General features: G+C 47.0%; 1 protein-coding gene across 2 annotated transcripts in view; it reads right to left on the reverse strand.

Moving 5' to 3' along the window:
• Positions 1-2602: 2602 nt before the first annotated feature.
• Positions 2603-23050, reverse strand: part of LOC147893610 (pfkB-like carbohydrate kinase family protein) — a 44648-nt gene continuing 24200 nt past the window's right edge. Inside the window, exons 3-5 of one of the 2 annotated variants that reach the window (XM_087386471.1) lie at positions 4021-4312; positions 3759-3911; positions 2603-3566 (exon numbers count right to left, since the gene is read on the reverse strand). In XM_087386471.1, coding sequence (XP_087242597.1) covers positions 3204-3566; positions 3759-3911; positions 4021-4312 — 808 coding nt within the window. In that variant the 3' untranslated portion in view covers positions 2603-3203. Of the gene's footprint in view, positions 3655-3758; positions 3912-4020; positions 4313-23050 lie in introns of both variants that reach the window. The other variant, XM_087386472.1, reaches the window with a different exon arrangement.

Here is a 23050-nt window from a genome sequence, read left to right on the forward strand (position 1 = left end):
AGAGGACAATTAAGTTGTACAAAGTGGTACATATTTTGTCAACTACACTCCTTGCACTCTTTCCACCTATGCATATTTTTTTATTTTTCTTCCCTATCACCTTTGTTACCATACGGCAACTTTTCATTTTCAAAAGATCCAAAAGTACCTTTTGTAAAGTACATTCTGCTTATCCAATGCAATATAAGACTTGAGAAAGCTGTAAATTGCAAAAAAAACTTAAAAAAAGGGGAAGGGGCGAGGGGCCGGGGGGCCGGGGATATTGTTTTGCACAATTGTCTTGTGTACGACATTACTTAATGTCTACAACTCCATCCTCAATGTGCTCTTGCACATAATGATATAGGATACTTGATGTGTTTTTTGTGGCCATGGAACATAGGGTTCTTAGTGATGGCCATGTAACTTTGATTGTCACACTTGAAGGTTACCACTTCGGTGACTAAAACTTGCATCTCTGCCAACATCCTTCTTAACGAAACTACCTCACAAGTAGCAAAGCATGCTACCTTGTGCTCGGCTTCTATCAGAGATAATACCCTTGCTGGTTGTTTCTTGTTGATCCAAGCAAACACTTCTGATCCAAGTAAAATACTAATTTCCTTGGATCACAACCTCTTGCCAAATTTAAGTTTCAATGTCCCACTAAGGTCTTGCTTGATATGTAAGTAATGCCATACTCCAACATATCCTTTAAGTACTTAGTAATGCCATACTCCAACATATCCTTTAAGTACTTAGAATCATGTCTTGCTTCCGCATCTCATACTGTAGAAAATGTTTATTAAGGACTCCAGTGACAAACCAAAATTTGTTCAATTTACTTCAACAAGTACACGAAGACATTATTTATTAACCTCTACTCATAAAGCATTGAGTTTCCTTATGCACACATGTTTGTCTACAAAGCTTGAAAAATCTTCCTCTGAACCAATTCGTTTAAGGTCTTTTCTTGATATTCTACTCCCTAATGATATTGAAAAACCCTCTTCTTCACCCCATCTAAATCCAAATGCCACCTCATTGCATTTACTCCTATAAGTGAGTCTTGTTGTATTTTGTGCTTCTACCTCATGAACCAAGGATGGATGATATTCTAAATGACTTGATTGCAAATTCGCATTGGATAAACTCAAATTATCCACTCTCAATGTATTCTTTTGTTGCTCTTTAGTGTGTCCGTCATGCCTTGCCTACTGATATCATTTGGGAATTATGACGAGCGATATTGCATCTAAGGATACAAATAAACTTGCTTTTACAATTCCATAATGAACTATGTAACTTTAGCAATCCAAAAAGGCGGATATTCAAGGACATCACAAGCCAATACTACCACCATATTGCCAACCTTCAAATATTGAACCAAACATACATACATACATACATGTATGTCATAGTGTGTGTGCGTCAAAAAATATACATACATACATGTATGTATGTATGTCATAGTGTGCGTGCGTCAAAAGATGGTGTAGATGTGAAGTCAGTTGGTTCAATATTTGAAGGTTGGCAATATGGTGGTAGTATTGGCTTGTATGTGTGTGTGTGTGTGTGTGTGTGTGTGTGTGTGTGTGTGTGTGTGTACATACATACATACATACATATATTTATTTATTTATTTATTTATATTACACATACATACATACATACACATACATACATACATACACACATATATGTACATATACACACACATATATGTATATACACACAGATATATGTATATATATGTACACATACATACATACATACATATATGTATATGTAGAGATCCATATACATATACATACATACACACACACACACACTATGACCTCCACACTGGGATCATCGAAGCATAGGGTGTCAACCACAACACAAACACATGCTTTCACGCGCACGAGTACACACTTGAGCATCCATCTATTCTTCATACTGAGCTTCTGTCGACACTTTGAGGTAAGGATAGACTCAGCCATGACAAAATCTAGCACTAAAAGAAGCAGCCAATCAAAAAGTAATCTGATTCTCTTCATTCAAGCTACAACGATTGTGAACGACTGGTATTTTCATTCAGTTTCGCCGAACCTGATATACCATTTGAGCATCCATCTATTCTTCATACTGAGCTTCTGTCGACACTTTGAGGTAAGGATAGACTCAGCCATGACAAAATCTAGCACTAAAAGAAGCAGCCAATCAAAAAGTAATATGATTCTCTTCATTCAAGCTACAACGATTGTGAAGATTGGTATTTTCATTCAGTTTCGCCTAAGCTGATATACCACTAAAAACTAGAAAGAATTTATAGCAGTATCAACAAGCCACAACATGGACAGAAACTTCACAAGATGAAATTTGCATGTCCGCTAATATAGTGGAAACATATATCTAGATGAATCTAGGAACGCGCCCAAAACCATCCTCGACAGTCACCCACAAGGTTGAAAACCATGAACCCCATCACACAGCAAGGAGCAGCATATTTACCATGAGGCCAAGAAATGCTTCAAAACAATCACACAAAATATCAAGTGAGGTCCAAATTTTACTGATGCAAGGCAAGAGCAACAATGGAGAAAGATTAAAACACGTAAGTAAATTGATGAAAGTACCTTAGGATGTGATGGCAATAAATGGGGGTTCAACCTGAAATGTTCTTGAGTAAAATGGACATCAGCTTGAATTATAGACTCTGCAGTTGCCAGACTAGTAGGCTGATCTCAGTGAATAATCTAGAGTACAAAGGCCTCTCAAAAGAAGAGAGGCGATGACCAGAGAGTATCACAAGTTCTCAAACTTAACCAGGAGCTTCCTAGTCCACAGGTCCCATTCATGTCCTGTCTGATCAATGGGACCCCAACACATTACTGATTGATAAATAGGGCCACAGGTCATGACCTCAACATTTTACTAATTGACAAATAGGTCCATTGAACAATTACAAAGATCAGACTCCAGTATCTAATGCAAATCATCTAAATAGGACTCCAGAATCTAATGCTAATATTGAATCATGTAAAGATGAAATTCCATCATTACACACATCTTCTAGAAGCCCTTAATGAAATCTTTAAGGCAACTGCCATCATGATGTATAGCAAGGGAAGATTGAAACCTGCCTGAATGGCCTTCCTATTGGTACAAAGGCTGCTTCCAATCATGCACCCTCAACCAGAATCTTTTGCGTCTCTGTAGAGACAGGTCTTAGATTTGAAGGTTTATGCTGAATTCCGCAACAAATTTACAGCTTCGTGAGTTACTACGTGAAATGGCATGCTCAGAGAGGCACAATTTACTCCATCAGCTGAAAATTTGTTGGAGTCATCAGTCCTTCCAACAGTCGTTAGATGCTCCATTGAAAAGGCCTGAATCTTTCCACTCTCATTACTTGAGCTTAGTAGGATCTTGATGACATTATTGATAGTTGCTACATTTCGCCCTGCCCCACATCCCATTGCTGTTGCTGCCCCTACTGCATTTGCCAATGCAAGGGTGCTCGCCACAGGTAATCCTTGGGTGTACCCAAGCACCACGGCAGCTGCAAAACTGTCTCCACAGCCAACAGTATCCACCACGTCTACCTGTACACCAAAAGATCCACCAACCAAAAACCCTTCAGCTTTCTCCTTAGTGCAAAACTGTGCAGGAACAACTTTCCCAGTAGGATACCTGAGTTAAACACCGAAAGAAAGGAGCAAATTTGTTGAACAATGTAAACTTGTAACAATAATGGTAAGGTACTACACAACATACCAACACAAGTTAAATCTTACCTTGAAAGCAGGTACCTTATATATGAACTCATCTGTTGCCATTAAGCACCCGTTTGCCCCCATCTTAATTACAACCCATTTGGTACATTGACCCGTGTCCAAGAATTGTTTCGCTGATAGGACTGGATCAGCCTTTCCTGTCAATGCCTCAGCCTGCCAGCAACCATGTTATTGAAACTGTCATATGACCACTTCACATATATACTGAACTGAGCTAACAGCTCACATTTCGATTCAAAAGCCAAAACTCCATGATTCTCACCTCATCAGCAGTTAGCAATAGAACGTCACTCAAGCTTAGAAGTTTGTTAAGAGCTTCCTGTTGATCAACGCTTCCTTGAAACAGAGACTTCCCACGAGGACCAGGATCAAAGAACATAGCACAGCCTGATTTATTTGCAAAATCCACTGCAGAAGCAATCACTGTTGGTGAAAGCTCATCAAATAAAAAGCCGTTGCAGAATAAAACTTTGGATCTTTGTATGACTTCCTTTGCACCAACAGGCAACTCTTTAATCCATTTAAAAGCTGGGTCCTTGTTAAAGTCAAAGCGGCTGCAAAGGCAACAGTCAACCGTATTTTTCATGATGACCTGCACTTTGAATACATAGTCCTCGGCCCAACTCATCAGCATACATCAAAGAGAGACATTAGCAGCCTTAACTTGAACCTTACTTACCTTATTTTAAGATCAACAACATTTGAACAGTATAACAAAAGAAGCCCTGGCAAGGTTCTGTAAGAATTAGAGATGTCATTTACCAAGTCAAGTAATACAGAGCTACAGATAGGAACAGAGAAAAGTAGCACTAAGGTTGCCTTAATGCTGAGTGAAAGGAACTACAACACCCCAGGGCCTACCCCCTTCCCCGCGCTCCAAGGACAATATTTCTGTATTAATATCCTGGCAAAAGGCTGAGTCACAACAGTTTACCAAAAGGCCAAAAGACTAAACGTTTTGCCACAAGGCTCAAAGAATAACTAGTGGTGGAGAGACTGCTCCTTCCTGCAAGAGGGAAGTCGAGAGAAGAAGAACTGCACCTCTGCTCCCTCTTCCCTGTGCTGCGGGGCAAGGTGGAACTGTTGCTGGCTGAGTGGGCTGAACAGCTGTAGAGGCTGATCCCGAATGAAGGGTTTGGGGCCTTTTATAAGCTAGGAACCACTCTAGGTCAGACAGGTTGGCTGTGATACACTAACAGTGGACCAACTTTCATGACCTTATTTGTCATCTGCTGACTTCAGAAATGCTTGTCTGCTGCTGTACCTGCAGGCTGCAGTACTGCGAGCTTCGAGCAAAGCCAGCCATGCCATGGGCTCTGGATGCCCATGACATCTCGGTCACATGCCTTCCTATAGGCTTCAATAGCTCTCAAGGTGAGTCCACCAGCTCATCCTCTTGTGCACCACAATAGGCTCTTCTACCACTGTGTAGATCTGCCCGTTTGTGTGGGCCCCTAGAAGACCTTCACTTCAGCAGACTGGACTGCTCACCTGCCCCCAATGGGTAGCCTTTTATAGGAGCTGGTCTGCCCCCAACCAGCCAACCTGCAGGCCAACTGGCCCCATCTGCTGACAGGTCTGTGACCTCCATCTTCCCTGACCTGCGGCTGCAGGCCAACCTGGCTGTGGCTGCTACCAAGGTACCGGGCCCATAAATGGCCCCAGCCCTGGCTCATATGCTGTTCGTATGCTGACCCCTCCCCAGCCCTTAGGCCCCTTCCATAGGCACATGGCTGGGCTATATTCAGCTCTTATGCCAGCCCCAACCGAGGGCATTATGTCACCATAGCTGCTGACTTGGGTGGCCCATGCAATAAGGATATGGACATGTGCTGACATGGCAACCAGATTGCTGCCCACATGGCAGATCCTCTCCATCCACCTTCATCCCATCCTATGCTGCATGTCATCCTACCCCGTGTCCTCACTTGGGAATAGGCCCACCCCTCTAACCAACCCACTGTGGGCAAACACCACTCTCATCAATGCAAATTCTCCATCAGTCCCCATAAAAAAGCTCATAGGAACAAGTCAAAGGTGTCCTCAGGTCCATGACTCTGCAGCTCCTATTCCTCCAGTTCCAACTCCATACAAGTAAATCATCATGAAAAATAGGTTCTTTCCATGTAGAACAAGACACGTATGCTACCGCAATTCCCAATCATGAACATGCCAACTAATTCATGCAATCCAGATACCATCAACAAGTTCATCCAAGAAGTCACCAACTCGCCACCTTGAAAAGTCAGGGCCCTATCTCTCTAATAGATGGCCATCCAAGTGTCCCCTCAAAAACTAGGAACACTCTTAATCATGCCTCGAGGGTTTGTTCCAACCCAACCATGTACCGGCATCATTTGCAATCAGGTCCATGATGATGGATCATAGCTAGGCAGCAAGATGGGAGTGGAACAACCAAAATAACTCTTGTACTTTATGTTGGGGTAAAGGCACTGGCCACCCTTGTAACAGTATTAATCTAGTACTACTAAGTACACTAAGTACACATTGTACTTAGGTACTTAGTGACCCTAGTCTTATCCATATATATATACTTGTGTGTACTTGGGGAGGTACCACTCATTCTTTTATCCCCACCCACTGGTGTGTGACTACTGTGAGTGTGTCTCTCTACTCCCTACTCTATCTCTCCCTCACACTCTCCATCAACTGGTATCAGAGCCAACGGGCTCTCTCCCTCTGCTTCCACTCCCTCTCTCTACCTAGCCTACCCCTACCGTACGGACAAGTCCGTACGGCCGTACATCGTCCGTACAGCCGTACGGACGGATCGCATCAACACAGCCAACGGCTGCAAGGCGGCAGTTCGGGCAGCGATAGCCAGAGCGGCGGCACGCAGCCAAGGGCTGCTGAACGGCGGAGCGCGAGCGTGGAGCGGCGGCGCGCAGCCAAGGGCTGCTGAACGGCGAGGCGCGAGCGTGGAGCGGCGTCGCGCAGCCAAGAGCTGCTGAAAGCAGCAGCGCTAGCGTGGAGCGGCGGCGCGCAGCCAAGGGCTGCTGAACGGCGAGGCGCGAGCGTGGAGCGGCGGCGGCAACGTAGCTGGAGCTGCTGAAAGGCAGGAACGAGGCGGCTCAGCCCACGTGTGGCTGCACGACGCAGCCAAAGGCTTGCAGTAGCGCCTTTGCGCTTGCTTGCAAGCCAAAGCTGCGAGCCACAACTAGGGCTTGGCTGCACATCGCAGCCAAGGGCTGCATTTGCGCAGGCCAGAACTTCAGGGATTTGGCATTATTGACAGCCTGTGAGAGCTGTGTGACTGAGTTGGGCTTCCAGTAACAGCTCCGGGTTGTGTGCAGGCCTTTTGTGTCTGGGAATTGATGCTTGGACAGCCCGAAGAGGGTGATTATGCTGTGAAGGTTCCTGTGGATTTGCAGAGCAGCTTGCCAAAGTTTCTGTGCTAGAAGTGTGTATGCTTGACACTTGGGCAGAGGTTTATGCTTTTGTCAGTGTGTACCCGCACATGCCTTGTGAGCAGTAGCAGTTGATGCCATTTACTGTGTTAATGCACGGACTGTGCAGCCAATTCAAGGGGCTTTTGATGCTATTATGCTTGGGACAAATGCTTTAGTTTGTTGCTGCAAGTACATCCACATTTGGTACAGATTTGGTCGATTTTGACCAAGTTTGACTTTAGTCAAATTTGGGGCTTTTGTAGCCTGACCAGAAATCTGTCAAGTGGGAGCACTCTACATGCATCAGGCTATCTCGTACAGCACTACTATGCTTTAAAAGTGCAAATTTGACTTACAGTTTTTTTTTTGGTCAAAGATCAATCTTTTAATTGGGGTCAAATCTCTGATTTTCTTCATGCTTTCAAAGGGCTTTTGAGCAATCTCACTTCCAAACTGTGAATTCAGTTGGGGGAGAAGTTTCTGGAGCATATGGAGGTCTAAAATCAGAGATCTTCATCCACAATCTGAGATTCACTGTTTTTTGACAGTCCGGGACTGTCAACCAGCAAGTTTGACCAGATTTTACTGTCAAAAAGGTCAAAAAGTACTGCTATTTTTTCAAAATAGTTCTGGGATTTTTCTGGAGCACTTTGAAAGAGCTGTACCACACTTTCGCCAGCAAAACAGACAGGAACAGATTGCTGTACTGTTTCTGCAGCAAGTGGGAGAAAGACTTTCAGTTGGTTTTATGCCACTGAAACAGTACCAAGTTCATTTTCTGATCGTACTTCCGCTGCGGGGGAATTTTCTTGGAGTAACTAGTGCTTAATTGCACGACTACAGGGAGTCAAACTCTATTTTATTTACCATGAGTTCCAGCAGCGACGTGTCGTCCTCGTTCCAGATAAAGAAGCTCGAAGGAGCTAAAAACTACGACATATGGAGGACACAGTGCTACAATGTGTTGATGCAGAAGGACCAGTACAAACCTATAAAGGAGAAGGGTGTTAAGCCTTCCAACATTACTGATGAGCAGTGGGAGAAGATGGACGGCTTGGCCAGGTCGACCATTATGCTTACAGTTATTGATTCACTGGTTGTAGGCATCAGGGATGAACCTACTGCGTGGGAGATGTGGCAACGTCTTGAGGATACTTATGCCAAGAAAAGTGCCACGGGAAAAGCTTACTGGCTAAAAAAGCTTGTTGGTCTTCAAATGAAGGAAGGGACAGCTATGTCCACTCATATTATTGAGTTTAACAGCATATTCAGCCAGGTGATCAACCAGGGGTTGAAGCTCGATGATGAGCTGAAAGCTACACTCATCCTATGTTCTCTACCTGAGTCATGGGACACATTCAGGACTTCTACCAGCAACTCAAAAACCATTCTGGTATTTGCAGATGTGGAGAGTGCTCTTCTACAAGAAGAGATGAACAGAAAGAACAATGCTATTGGGAAGTCAAATGCTTTGAATGCACGCAGCAGGTCCAAAACACGTGGTAAAGACAAAGAAAGAGAAAGGAGCAAGTCCCGCTCTAAGAGTGATCTTGTATGCAACTATTGTGGCAAGAAGGGACATATTGAGAAAAAGTGTTTTCAAAAGAAGAATGACCAGAGAGCCAAAGAAGGCAAGGCTCAAGGCAAGTCTAAGGGCAAAGAAAAAGAAGAGCTGAATATTACTTATGTTAGTGACAGTGACAGTGGACATGAGATATGTTTCACCTCTTCACTGGAGGCTCATACACTTCATGCTGGTGATGGATCAGATATGTTTTCCTGGATTATAGATTCAGGTGCTTCCTTTCATGTGACATCCTACAGAGATCTGTTTGTCAGATATGCAGGAGGGCAGAAGGGAGTTGTCTTTCTTGGTGATAACCATGCATGTTCTATCATTGGTATAGGTGATGTCAGGCTTGTTCTTGAAAATGGCCAGCAGTTAATGCTTAAAGGGGTCAGGCATGTTCCTGAAGTGAAGAAGAACTTGATTTCCACAGGGTTGTTGGATGATGATGGTTATCTTACCACCTTTGGTAATCAGAAATGGAAAATCAGCAAAGGGGCAATGGCTATTGCCAGGGGTCCTAAGGTTGATACTTTGTACTCACTTCATGCTGGACATTGTCCGCATTCTGATGTAAATGCCACCGAGCTGCCAAAGATTTCATTGTGGCATAGCCGGCTTGGTCATATGAGTATTAAGGGAATGGAGCAATTGGCTCATTTTGGTTACTTGCCGAGTCTAAAATATTCAGATTTGCAGAAATGTGAATTTTGTCTCTACGGTCGTCAAGTACAAATACCTCATAAGAGAAGGTCAAATCAGAAATTACAGCTCTTGGAGCTAGTACATACAGATGTGTGTGAGATGCCTACACTCTCTTTAGGAGGTTCAAAGTACATACTGTCATTCATAGATGACGCCACCCGCAAAGTGTGGGTTTACACTCTCAGAAAGAAGAGTGATACATTCAAGGCTTTCACTAAGTTTGTTGCACTAGTTGAAAATGAGACAGGCAAAAAACTGAAAGCCTTACGATCTGACAATGGTGGAGAGTACTTGTCCAAAGAATTTCAAGAATTCTGTGAGGCAAAGGGTATCCAAAGGGTTTTGTCTGCACCATATGATCCTCCACAAAATGGTACAGCTGAAAAAATGTTCAGGACCATTCAAGAAAAAAGTCAGATCCATGTTGTCACATGCTGCATTGCCCCACACATTTTGGGCTGAAGCTGTAAAGACAGCTGTGCACCTTATTAACAGGTCACCAAACAAGAGACTATGTGGTGGTGTGCCTGAACAAGCATGGACGGGCAAGCCTCCGTCTTACAAACACCTACGGGTCTTTGGTTGTGTCGCGTATGTGCATGTACGCAGGGAGGACAGAACTAAACTGGATCCAAAGTCTCTTAAATGCATATTCCTAGGTTATGGTGACAAAGGTGAGATGGGCTACAGGATTTGGGATCCCAAGAACAGAAAACTTATACGCAGCAATGATGTCGTGTTTGATGAAACCATCATGTTCAAGGAACCTGTTGTACAGCAGGAACCTTTAAAAGTAACTATTGATGATGACAGGCATCATGGGCAACACAGACAGGCTGTAAATCAGCCACAACAGCAGCATAATCAGCCATTAAATGATGCTGCAGCAGATCCTAATGGACAGCCAGTTATGGCAGAAAACATCCCAATGGATGAGACACAGTTAGGTGATCTTCCTGACATGCAAGTGCAGCCAGGAAACATGGAACAGCCACCTTATCTGGGTGATGAACAGGCTGGACAGCCAGCTCAAGATGATGGTCTTTGGGTTAGAAGGTCAACCAGACAGACGCGGCAGCCAGAAAGATTTGTTCCAGGCATTGATTATTTGATGCTCACTGATTGTAGAGCAATATATAGGCACTTGATACATACATGAGAGCCAAGCTCCACTAATTTCTCCATTGATTTCTCAATCAGCATCTCTCAATCTAACACCACACTCCTATATTCACTCAATCACACCTACTGACTGACACACCATCCGTCACACCTAACTCAGGCACTCCTACACACACACGTGTTCACACACTTACTCACATCATCACTCACAACCATAGACCTTGTTATGATCCATTACATCAATTTGTCCATCATACCCCCCCACAAATTGATGACCTCAACCCTAGTAGTAGTCCATGGGTAACTTCATGGCTTGCCCACCTCTAGTGGCAACACACATGATCCACAACCTGGTACTCACTCTAGTTGCATCAACAGTAGACTCATATGGGCGTCCTCATCCCAACATGATCTCACTCTGACTTTGGTCTCTTGGTTTACAATTGGAAGACTGGACAATGACTATGCATGGGAAGTCCCCATAGGTCTGATAAGGAAGTCACATAAAACTAACAATCATTTAAGGGGGACATCCCAAGGCAGAGAACCCTTATTGACCACACACAAAAATTCTAAGTTAAAGATGTGGGGAAATTCCCCCCCTTGATGGCAATCTTTTTCTGGCGTCGTTTCCAAGCCACCATTGTATCAAACTCATAAACTTGCTTGTCCATTGCATTGTACTTGGTGTCGATGAAGCAAAAGCTTTCCTTCTTTGTGTATCTTCTTGGTATACCAAAGTATAATCTTTTTGTCCATGTGAAGCAAATTATCCAATTCTAGGCAAGGTCTTACCACATGGGCAGTGTCTAATGCCTTATAAGGTTTGACAAATAGACTCAAGCAAGTGGAACTTGAGAACTTATTCTTCGAGAGCACAATCATCATGTCATCCCCATATAGATGTAAAGAAGTTGCATACATCATAAGATATATTGCATAGACCATTAAGTCATCTCCATAAATGCAAAGTACAATGACACCCATGAGTTCCATAACTGAGTTCTAATGCTCAAGAAGAGTCAATATACTGAAAACTTTTAGTCAAGGTCAAAAGCCCCCATTTTTTGTTGACTTGGTTAACCCTTTCAAATGATGGAGTAACATGAAGGTACAAGTAGTACAAACAAGCTCACTAGTCAACTACAAGCTTCCATCAACAGAGTGAGAATGGAGGATGCAATTCGACCAAATGAGAGCAGCTCTTTGAGGGCTTTTGCTGCGCAATGAAAGGTATACTACTAGAGAATACCTAGTACCAAGCTTGAGCGAAATGGCACGTCACATCACCCGGGGCAGCAGCACCATCATCAACTGAGAAACCAGTGTTTTCTCCTAAACTGACTGGTTTTTCTGCGTTTTCTCCTTGCTCAGTGGACCATATCAGCTCAGATTTGAACACAGGACAGATCTTAACGTCACCCAACAGTGGCTAGAAGCATTCTAGGAAATTTGGAGTTTGAAGGTGGAATTCGTCGAAATGTCGCTGGGCAGAGAAGTCGTCGGCACGGGCTGTAGGAGGACTAGCTTCAGAAATCCTCCGGGGTGGACGTGCGCCCTAGTGAGGGGAAGCTACAGCAGAAAGGGCTCGGGAATGAAGCATGAGGAAGAAGATGAAGAATCTAGGAGAATCTAAGAGTGTAGTTCTAGAGACCTCAGGGCGGCCGATATGAGCATGGTGGCTTTGATACCACATGTTGTTGGATCATGGCTAGGCAGCAAGATGGGAGTGGAACAACCAAAATAACTCTTATACTTTATTCATGAGAGAAGGCCAATATATAGGCACTTGATACATACATAAGAGCCAAGCTCCACTAATTTCTCCATTGATTTCTCAATCAGCATCTCTCAATCACAAACCACACTCCTATATTCACTCAAATCACACCTACCGACTGACACATCATCTTGGTATGATCCATTACATCAATTTGTCCATCACATGAGACCTTGTGAACTGGAATCCTTGTAGCAACCCCACATAGATCCCCACTCGTGAAAATCCCTCCAAAAACTATGTCACTCCACGGCCACGATCAGCCTTCTCTCTTCCTCTAGATCCCAAGTCTCCACCTGACACGCTTTGATAGGGTTGCCCCCATCGTTCAAAATCATGCCACTAGGCCAATATGGAGAAGCCTCTTAATTACCTTCACTCGTCAAAACTCGAACTTATCAAATAAACCTTCGTAAGACTAGAATATGTCCAATCAGAAAAATTAGATTTTTTGTTATTCTAAAGACCAAAAATCTATACTGAAAATAAAAGAGAAAATGAAAGAGAAGAAAAAAGAGGTATATACCTAGATGAATCCAGGAACATTCCCAAACTCATCCTCTAAAAACACAACATAGTGCAGTTTCAATCTCACGATAGTCACTCATAAGATTGAAAACCATAAACTCCATCATGCATAGAAGAAAAAAGAGGTAAACTTTTATGAAAAACAAAAGGAAGACATACTTAGCAAGCAAAGCAACACTTATGTCGTCATCAATGCCCAAGCATAAGCAGCTATACTCGTCAAAACTCGAACTTATCAAAGTCTTTGTTGCCGACCCCCAAGGCAATCTTGCAAAGATATCGAAAGCCTCCGCAATGAGAAATCCCCCTTTGTCTATATGTACAATAAATTGAGAAAACAAACCTTGGAGAATCTGTTTGGTGTACCATTGTCTCCCACGTCCTGTAAGCATGCTCCACTAGTGAACTCTAGCGCATCATGCTTCAACTATGAATGAACGTCTCCATCTTTGTCGGTGATATTAAACATGTCCTCAAGTCCCAAGATTGAGCAACACCTCCACCACGAAATCAAGATTTGTGTACCATTCCTCAATGTCTACCATGAAGACTTGGAGTCATCGTCAAGAAAAGTTCCTTCGTTACCACATTGTCAATTGTCATGCCAAATTCTATCTTTGACTTTTCCTCCTTTCCTCGATTAGCCTTCTTCTTCTTGCACTCCTTTGCAAAATATCCAAGCTTGTCGCAATAGATGCATTTCTTTTTGTTCTTGCTCCTCTTCTTGCTTTCCCAGTCGAGAGGGTCCCATCATTTTTCGAATCCTTAGCATTGTCCTTTTACCTTCCCAAGCTTATCTTTGTCCATCAAAGCCTTCTCATTGGTATCATTCTTGTATACAACTTCATTTACACCTCTTAGAACCTACTAGGACATAGGCTTCAACTATTCTCCAGCAGTGAGCGTCATCACCAACAACATTGCTAATTGATTGCTATCCACCTTGTGATCAATTGTTACGAAGTGACCCCTGAGCATCTTCACTTCCACAAAGAAGCCATGAGTAGGCTCTCCTTTTTCCCATCATCATGGTGAACAATAGAGTCAGAGCATGATGATTCTATTAGAAGTTTGAGCATCTCATGTGTGGAGAGTGAGGGCTTCTATGTGTTAGGAAAGGATCAATTCACTCAGTTAGTTTTGGGGTTAGAGGCAAGTTAGAAGACTAGTAGAGGGCATGTTTCAGGCTGGTCTTGAGCCAGCTGGCTAGGGCTAACCACGCCAACATCGTAGCTGACCAAGGCCAAGTCAATCGACTGACCAAGGTCAGGTCAGGTCAGCATGCCTAACCTTGGGTTCAGCCAAGCAAACCCAACAACCCTCTCTGTCAGTTGTTTGCAGCCCCTACCCCCACACTATAAATAGGGCTAGCTTGCCACATATGGGTCATTCCATTTTCATCCTTACACACGCCTCTGGTTGGCATTGTTATCCATGCTATTGTTAGAGGTGGCATCTCATGTATCATAGAGAGAGGGCCATCGTTGTGGGTCTCCCAGAGGAGGCGGAGGGGACAGATCAAGGGACAGCCTGGTAGAGGTGTGTTGCGGGTCAGGGCACAGCTGATTCACCCGCCCGCCAAGCTCTTGGTATCCGGCTGTGAGGTCGCCATGTGTGCGAGCTCTTGGCAGCCATGCGCCAGGTCCGCCATGTGTGCGACACATATGTGTCACCTGTGGCGCCTCAGTTTGAGGGCAGGTCAGGTAACCCACCAGCAGGTCGGGTTACAGCCGCGACCTTGCGTCGATTAATCTAGGCCCCTCAGGGTCGGCCATTTTGGCTGGAGAATTGTGGAGCATCGATGACTTGCATAGGGTTTTCTGCCAGCAGTAGAGGCATTTTCTCCCGAGTTCTTGAGCAGATTTCTCTTTCTCTTATTGCAGTCCAGTTCGCAACATGTGGGCTCTCTCGCTGTTCATGATTCCACTGCACTTCTCCCATCGTATCAGAGCCAAAGGTTGGCTAGAGACATGAGCTGTGAAGGGCGATTGGAGCCAGCAAGCTGGAGGTGTTTTGGGCTGCTGCTCGAAGCAGTTCGAAGAAGAGTACGAGGTGGTTCGGACTGTTTGGGAGTACAGCAAGGGCAACCTGTTTGAAGAGTATTTTCAGACTTGAGAGGTAATGTTTTCCGAGGTTGGACTGCAAGGATCTGAACATACCCTTATGTGCAAGCTTATTCCTTATTCTTTCCAAACCTTTCCTCTCTTCTTTCCGTCCACTTTCTCTTATCATCCTATCCAATCTTCTCCTTCCGTTCTACTCTTCTTCCCTCTGACATGGCTACCCTTGCAAACATGGCTAAGAATAAGGAGAAGATTCTCGTATTACCCACCTTCCCAGTAGATCACCAATGAGATGGAAGCAATTATGGTGTTTGGCAGATCATGATGGAGTCTATTTTGTAGTCATATAATCTAGCAAACTTCATGATGGGGGTTGTCAAACCTGATCCCCTTGCAAAGAATTTAGGGAAGGAGGCCAAGAATTTGGCTTAGCTCTAGGACAGAGACAATGCAAGGGTACGTTCTTTCATTTTTCTGAACTATACTCCGAAATCATGTGAAGCACATGACGGTCGCCAAAGAATCTGGGAGCACTTGGCATCCTTATACAATCAAACCACTCCCATGAAGAGGGTATATCTGGAAGTTTAGATGCGGCTGTCAGATCCCGCAAAGTCTTCATCGATGTGGGAGCACATCAACAAGCTCTAGGAGCTTCAGCAAGATATTCTTCAGGCAGGGAAGGAAATATCATCCAAGGACATGGCCATTACCTTGCTCTCCCCCTTGTCTTCCTAGTATTTTGCATTTTATTCGTCCTTGATCACCAGTGGAAGGATACATACATTCACTTAAGAAGAGTTGGTACCGATGGTGCTAGACCAGAAGGAGAGGTTCAGAATCCTTCCCAGGGCAGCAGCTCAGAGTCCTTGGCTGCTCCACAACTTGGAAAAAGCCAAGAAAGGAGGACCTCTTCCAACAAGAAGACAGATGTAGAGAAGGAAGCACTAAAGGCAGAGCATTCGTGCAATCATCGTGGCCAAAAAGGTCACTATTGGAGGAAGTCCCCTCTACAGATAACCAGTAAGGGTACCGTTTCTTCTTCTGCAGCCATTACTCCGTCCTTTGTCCATATTGAGATTCTCAATTCTCTAGCATCTCCTGTTGGAGAGGGGGTTGCACTTCATGCCAAAGGCTGTAGGACTTGGATGATCGATAGTGGTGCATCTCGCAATGAGCCCATACCCAACCGGCCTCAAGGATTCCGTGGTTTCAAGGGGTGACATCTGCATTGGCGACAATTCTACCATCAAAGTTCATGGAGAAGGCAATCTTGACATCATACCCGACGACAGAAGGGGGATGCACTCCTTAAAGGTATTGTTTGTTCCCTCCCTTGGTTTCAATCTGTTGTCAGTATATGAGACCTGCAAACTTGGCACGACTATCCTACTTGTTGGAGGTCAGGGATAAAGCAACCACCGGGTGGTTAACACTGGTACAATGGATCATGGTATTTATACTTTGTCGACTCTCTCCTTGATCACGGCAACCCCTCGAGGTGATTTGTGGCATTTTTGTTTTTGTCACTTGAATGTTGAAGCACTACACAGAGCTGTGGAACAAATGTTCTTGGTCTACCCAATGTGGACAGCAAGCATGGTCAGTGCCATGCTTGTATCCGAGGGAAGCAACATAGAAAAACCCTTTCCAATGCAGGATTCACGACGGGCTTTTACACCTCTGGAGATGGTTCACATGGATCTCTATGAACCTATGACAGTTCCTAGTCTTGGAGGTGCACTCTATTTCATGCTACTGGTTGATGATTTCAGCCAGTTTATGTGGATTTATTCCTAGCTCAAAAGGCTTTGGCCTATTCCCAATTCAGTGAATAGTGTGCTCTAGTGGAAAATGAGTCTGGGCTGACTGTAAAAACCCTAAGTTCTCTTAAAGGTGGAAAGTTATGTTCCCACGTCTTTGAGGAGTTTTGTGTGAGAATGGCATCAGACGGGAATTTGCTGATATAGGAACTGCCTCTGAAGCAAGATGATTGAGAGAAAAAACAGGGCAGTGTTGAAAATGTCTAGGATCGCTGGTGCATCCAGAGGTTCCTCGGTTCCTCTGGGCAGAGGCTACAACTACAGCAATTCATATCCTTAACCGCCCTCCAACTTCTGTTGTTCCAAAGGTAGCTCCCTGTAGGCCTATTTTGGGGCGGAAACCTGATGTTTCTTATTTCCGTGTATTTGGATGTGATGCCTTTGTCCACATTCCCAAGAAACAAAGAGGGAAGATGGATATTAAGTCCACTCAAATGATCTTTGTGCACTACAACTCTCAGTCTATGGGTTACAGATTGTATGACTCTTCGAGGTGAGAGATTGTCCTCAACAAGGATGTCATTTGTGATGAACAAATTCCGTCCAGTATACCCCTTATTGCAAAGCCAGTTGATGATGATGATGATAGTGTTGATGTTCCTGTGCCTCAGGCCCCACTAGTACCAGCAGTTGTTCCAGATGATCTCCCCAAGAGTGACCCGGATGATGCTACACCAGGCAGAGGTCAGAGAAAAAAAGATCAAGTACCTAGACCTCCAGAGGCTGCATCAGATGGCACCATTGTGCAGAGAAGGCGGCAGGAGCATCATACCCTGGATTTGACCTGGCAGGAGGCTATTGATGAGCAGCAAGATGGCAGTGTTATCCCGAGTACATGCGGATATATGGCGAGGAGCTTGTCGAGGTGTGTGGGCAAGCTGAGGGCCTGCAACATGCTTTGGCAGATAGCAGCAGCATGGGTCGGCTATTGGCTCACTGGTTGGGCTGGTTGGAGCCAACCAACCAGGTCAGATTAGGGCAGACCAAGTGGCCTCAGCCCTGCAGGAAAGTAAGGTCCAGGTGCCCTAGTTTTGTGGGCCAACAGGCCCTTGTTTCGAGCCCCAGAAGAGGCACAGTATATAGGCTAGAAGGGGCAGGTTGACCGAACAGCAGGTCAGTCATTTTGGGCCTGCTCGGTCGGTTGGTTGGCCAGCCCACTGGGCCTATAAAAGGGAGGGCCTTGTGCCCTCATAATTAGGTCAGTCATTTTGGGCCTGCTCGGTCGGTTGGTTGGCCAGCCCACTGGGCCTATAAAAGGGAGGGCCTTGTGCCCTCATAATTATCACTTGGAACAGCACATCTCCAGCAGTTTTGGAGCAGTAAAAGAGGCCTTCCTTGAGCCTCATCACTGGAGGTGAAGGAGAGAACCTTGAAGCTGCAGACTTCGGAAGGCTGCCTACCTAGGCTGTACACAGGCAGTAAGGTAGAAGGATCTGGACGAAGAGTCTACATACGCTCGAGGTGGAGCACGCAGGCTCAAGTCTAGAGATATCCGGCAAATAGTAGAAGTACCTTGTGGTAAGATCAAAGGACCAAACTCCGGTGGGATTTTGGATCTATCTCTTTTGTATTGTGTCCATAGCTTTGGATGGAAAAATATTGTTTTTGGTGGTTTCTATATCTAGCTGGATCATTGTCTATTGATGAGTATGCACATCTATGTGATTTTTTTTTGCCGAAAAAACAGTGCTGATTATATTACTTCGAAGAACAAGATACATGGGGTTAGTTTTGCAGCTGACGGGGCTGCGTTCACAAATCGGACGCAGCCCTAAGAGGAAACAAAAAGCTCTCTCTCACGGAGGGATCAGGCGGGTGTGAATAAACAGCCAAAGAGGCGGTGAGTAGTGCCACTCAAGGCCCTGAGAAGTAAGCTCGAAGAAGAGGCCCTGCGTATCCCAATCTCGGAGGAAACGTCTCCGCTTCTCCCGGCCAGCCCGGGAATCCCCTTGGATCTGGTCCCACTGGCCTCTGAGCGTGTGGATAATCTCGCTCAAGATGTCGGCCATGACCTGGGCAGTCGAAAGAGAGGTACCTCCGAGGATCTGCGCGCAGCGCGAGGTCCAAATGTGCCATCCGACGATGCTGCTAATGATCTCCCAGACTGGCTGCCTCACCTGAGATCCTGTGTCCGCCTCTGCCAAGTGCTGCGGGATGCCCTCAAGCGGCCCCCAAGTCCCCTGTGTGATAAGGAACATAGGGTCCTGCGGGCCTGCCTCTAACAACTGGTGATAGCCAGGTGTGGTGCTGCACCAGCAGAACGCACCCCAAGTGATCAAACCTAACTCCGGTGCTGCACGAGTAAGGATCCCGAAGGCCCACCTCCACACGTCCTGGGCGTGAGTGCAGCTCCACAGGCAGTGCTTTAGTGACTCCTCGTCCTCATGACAAATTTGGCAGAGTCAATCCTGACCAATCTGCCGCAACCAGCTCCCCACTGGAAGACCCTTGTGGGCGAGTAGCCAAAGGAAGTAGGAAATCTTCCGCGGCCGCCAGCTCTCCCACAAGGCCTTCCAGAAGGCCTGCAAAAATAGCCTGGAAATACCCTGAGAATACCAACTGGGCCGCTGGGTGGGCGGTCTGCTCTGCATCCTCCCGAGAACGCTCCTGCCCAGTTTCGTGCTGTAAGCGAAGAAAGGGGTCGGCCCCTGGTCTGCCACAACCTCTGCCATCTCCACTCTCCTGGGTCCCAATCAAGCTCTGACAGGGCCCGCCCCTCCCAAAGCCAGAGGCGCCATGACTGCAGCTGATCCTGCTCTATACTAGGATCGATCTACCAAACCTTCCCCACAAGGCCTACGACACGGACCCTCTGCCACGAGAGAAGGGGATCGATGAGCGCACTCTCTCTCCTGAGTCGGCCGTCCCCCAAAACGGCGAAGAAGGAGACAGAGGTGTCGTCCAGCCGGCTTGCAACAACCAGTGGGATGCCACGAGGGGTGAACTGTCCAAGCCAATGGGCATCACCATGCATGAGGATCTGAATCTCGGGTGGAACCAACCAACCGGCAAGAATCGCTCCATCTATCTCTGTGCGCCTCACCTGAGCTCCACGGACACCTCCGACTGCGACTGCTAGAGCAACTATCCCCAAGTGTCTGTAAGTGTCCCTCCAAACTCGAAGGGATCGGACAGGCCCCCGCATCCAGCCGTCCCACGAGATATGCGACCTCTCCCCCAGCTGAAGGCCCAAGGCATCTCTGACCAGATCGTTCCAGATGAGCGGCTGGCGGTCGATCTCCTCCTGACTGCTAGGAGGCGACTGTAGGAGACTGAGACGGAGTCGCCTCCAAACCGTGAGCAGGCTACGAATGAGCGGGGAGCGGGACGGGTAAGCGGTGCAGAGGTGAAGATCCATCTGAGGGACGGTAGCCACTCTCCTCCTCCGCGCGGGGTACAAGAACTGATCCCCTGCTGAAGTAACATCTTCCACGTTTGCCCCCCCCGGGGTCAAACCGCGGATAACTAACTTGCCCAGCAGGGCCTGACTCTGAAGCTCAGGATCAATGACCCCCAAGCCACCCTCAGCCTACGGAAGAATGACTGTCTGCCAGGCTACCCTGGCTCTGGTATCTCTGAGACCATCCCCCCCAGACCACAGGAAATTCCGGACCATCCTCCTGAGCTGAGCCACGCAGGATCTCGAGAAGCACCAACAAAAGGCCACATACCAGGCCGTGGCCAGGAGAACCTGGTTGACTACAAGAGCACGACCTGCAAGAGAGAGCTTAGCAGTGCTCCAAAAAGCCAGCTTCCGTCGTATGGAATCTAGCACCGGGAGAAACTGTTGAGCTGGCGTGATGTCCAGGCCGACCTGAAAGCCGAGATATCTAGTAGTCTGCCCCCGCGGGATCCATCTGAAACCCAAAAACCTCCCCCACTGTGAGCAAGCCCCAGGGTTTGTGAGAAAACCAACTGATTTGTTCCAATTGATTTTCGCACCGGCTGCCGAACAGAAGCCTCTAAGGCCAACCTCACCCTCTCCAGCATCATCTCATCATCCTGAACATACAGCGCTGTGTCATCTGCATACTCCGAGTCCAAGAGCTCCGTGTCCTCCCTGATGGGAAGGCGAACACCCCGGATCCCTGTCGATCTCGCCCAAAGATAGTATGTCATCGCCTTGACGAAGAAGAGAAACAGGTAAGGAGCGAGTGGGCAACCCTGACGCACTGATCTCTCCAATAGAAATCGCTCTCCCATCCTGCCACCGATGATGACCCTGCTGGAAGCTGTCCTGTATAACGCTGAGATACCCTGAATCCATCCCACTGGGAATCCAAGTCTCTCCAAAGTACCCTCCAGGAAGGACCAATCCACTCGATCGTAGGCCTTCTCAAAGTCGAGAAGTAGGATGGCTAAGTGCGACCCGCTGTGCTGAGCCCACTCTGTCGCCTCTGAGAAGGTGAAGACATTATCCAGGATACTGCGATCCTGGACAAAGCCTGTCTGAGTGTCATGAATGAGGTCAAAAGTAGTGGCCGAACTCTGGCGCTGATCATCTTGGCAAGGATTTTATAGGCAGTGGTGAGGAGAGTGATCGGGCGCCACTGACGGATCTCTTGTCGATCTCCCCCCTTCGGGATGAGGCAGATCAATCCCGAGGATAGGCTCTCTGGCATATGTCCGCTGCTGAAAATCCTCTGGAGGGCTGCTAGGAGGGGCTGATGGATCTGATCCCAGAAAGAGGTGAAGAAAGCTCTAGAAAGCCCATCCTCACCAGGGCATTTCTGCCCATCGATGGCCATCAAGGCCTCCTACATCTCGACAGTGGTGAACGGTGCCATCAGCGTCGTCTGCATGCTGGGCTGAACAAGGGCCGGGATGTGCCTCCACCTCCTTGCGGGAGCGTCTAGTGCGGGGGGCAAGCTGCTCCTGCTGGAAAAGAGTCCTGTAGAAGTCGGTAGCCAACCCCAAGACCTCCTCCTGGTCGGTAATGATGTGACCCTCTGTTGTCCTAAGACTCCGGAGCTGGTCACCTGCTGCCCTCTGGCCATGCGTCCTGAAGAACTCTTTGCTCATCCGGTCGTCCTTCCGAGCCCAGTAAGAGAGGGAGGCGTGATAAGAAAACTCTGAGCGACGCTAGAGAGTCTCCTCAAGAAAGGCTCTGGCACGAAGGGCCTGGATCCGAAGCTCCTCCGAACCCGGAGCTGCTTGCTGGAGCCACTGAATGGAAGCGAGGTCCCTACGAAGAGCTCTCTCTCTGCCCCACCACTCCTGGCGAACCTGAAGGGCTGCGAGCTGGCAAATCTGGCTGGACTCCTGCAGAGCCTGCGCCACCAACTCTACCAGATCCACACACTCGTTCCAATCTCTGTCCCAAAGGCTACCGATACTACTGCGCACCTCCTCCCTAGAGAAGATGGAATCAGGAATCCTGCACGAACGGGGAGGAAGGGACTGAGCTGCCGAGTCTAGTGACAAGAGCATTGGCGCGTGGTCGGAGAGCGTCGTCCCTGGCACTACACCCACCTGACCACCTCTGTTGATGGCCCAATCACTGACATAAAATCTGTCTAATCTCTCCAGGAGTCTGCCCCCTTCCCTGCGGAAACCCCACGAGAAGTCCAAGCTCCCGTGCCATCGGCGGAAGGCCGGGTCTCTCCAGCTGTCCCTACCTCCTGTCGCGAAGAGAAAGGAGTCCCAAGCGGACTGCTCTGCCTGAGCTATACCTGTAAACTCTGGTCCTCTGCCCTGCTGGTCCTCCAAAGTCTACAGAATGTTGAAGTCACCTCCAACAATCCACGAATCCATGTCTGGGAGAATCTCTATGAGTGTCCTCCAGAAGGTGGCTCTGCGTCGCAGGTCTGTGGGTGCATAGATGTTGAGGATTCCTATTTTGGAACCCTCCAACTCTAGGCCAACCCAAAGTGCACGGCCTGGGATCAACGTACCATGGCCAAAACTCCCTGGGCAATCGACTCGCAAACGGAAGTGCAGACACCGCCACTCCTCCCCTGTGCACCGATCGAGGGCTCCTAATAAGTGTAAGAGCGTCCAAGGAGATTCTTCCCACAGCTACGGGTATGAGCCACTGAAAGCTTATGCTCCTGGAGCAGGAGTATATCCAAGCAACCAATCACTGCTGGTTGAAGTTACTGTCTCAAGATGAGCTTCCAGAAGAATGAAACCCGTTCACGTTCCAGGAGACAAGGTGTAAGCTCATGATGAGGACTGGTAGGCTGTGAACAACTGTCTGCGGCCGAGGTCGATGAAGAGGCTGGTAGTTCGGAATGAAGGCGCTGACGCTTCTGTGAGGGTTTCGAGGGGGAGGCGGGGTCATCCTGCCCGTTC

Source organism: Dipteris shenzhenensis, chromosome 15, assembly GCF_047967505.1.
Source record: "Dipteris shenzhenensis isolate YYH24624 ecotype China chromosome 15, Dip_SZ_1.0, whole genome shotgun sequence".
Lineage (NCBI taxonomy): Eukaryota > Viridiplantae > Streptophyta > Polypodiopsida > Gleicheniales > Dipteridaceae > Dipteris > Dipteris shenzhenensis.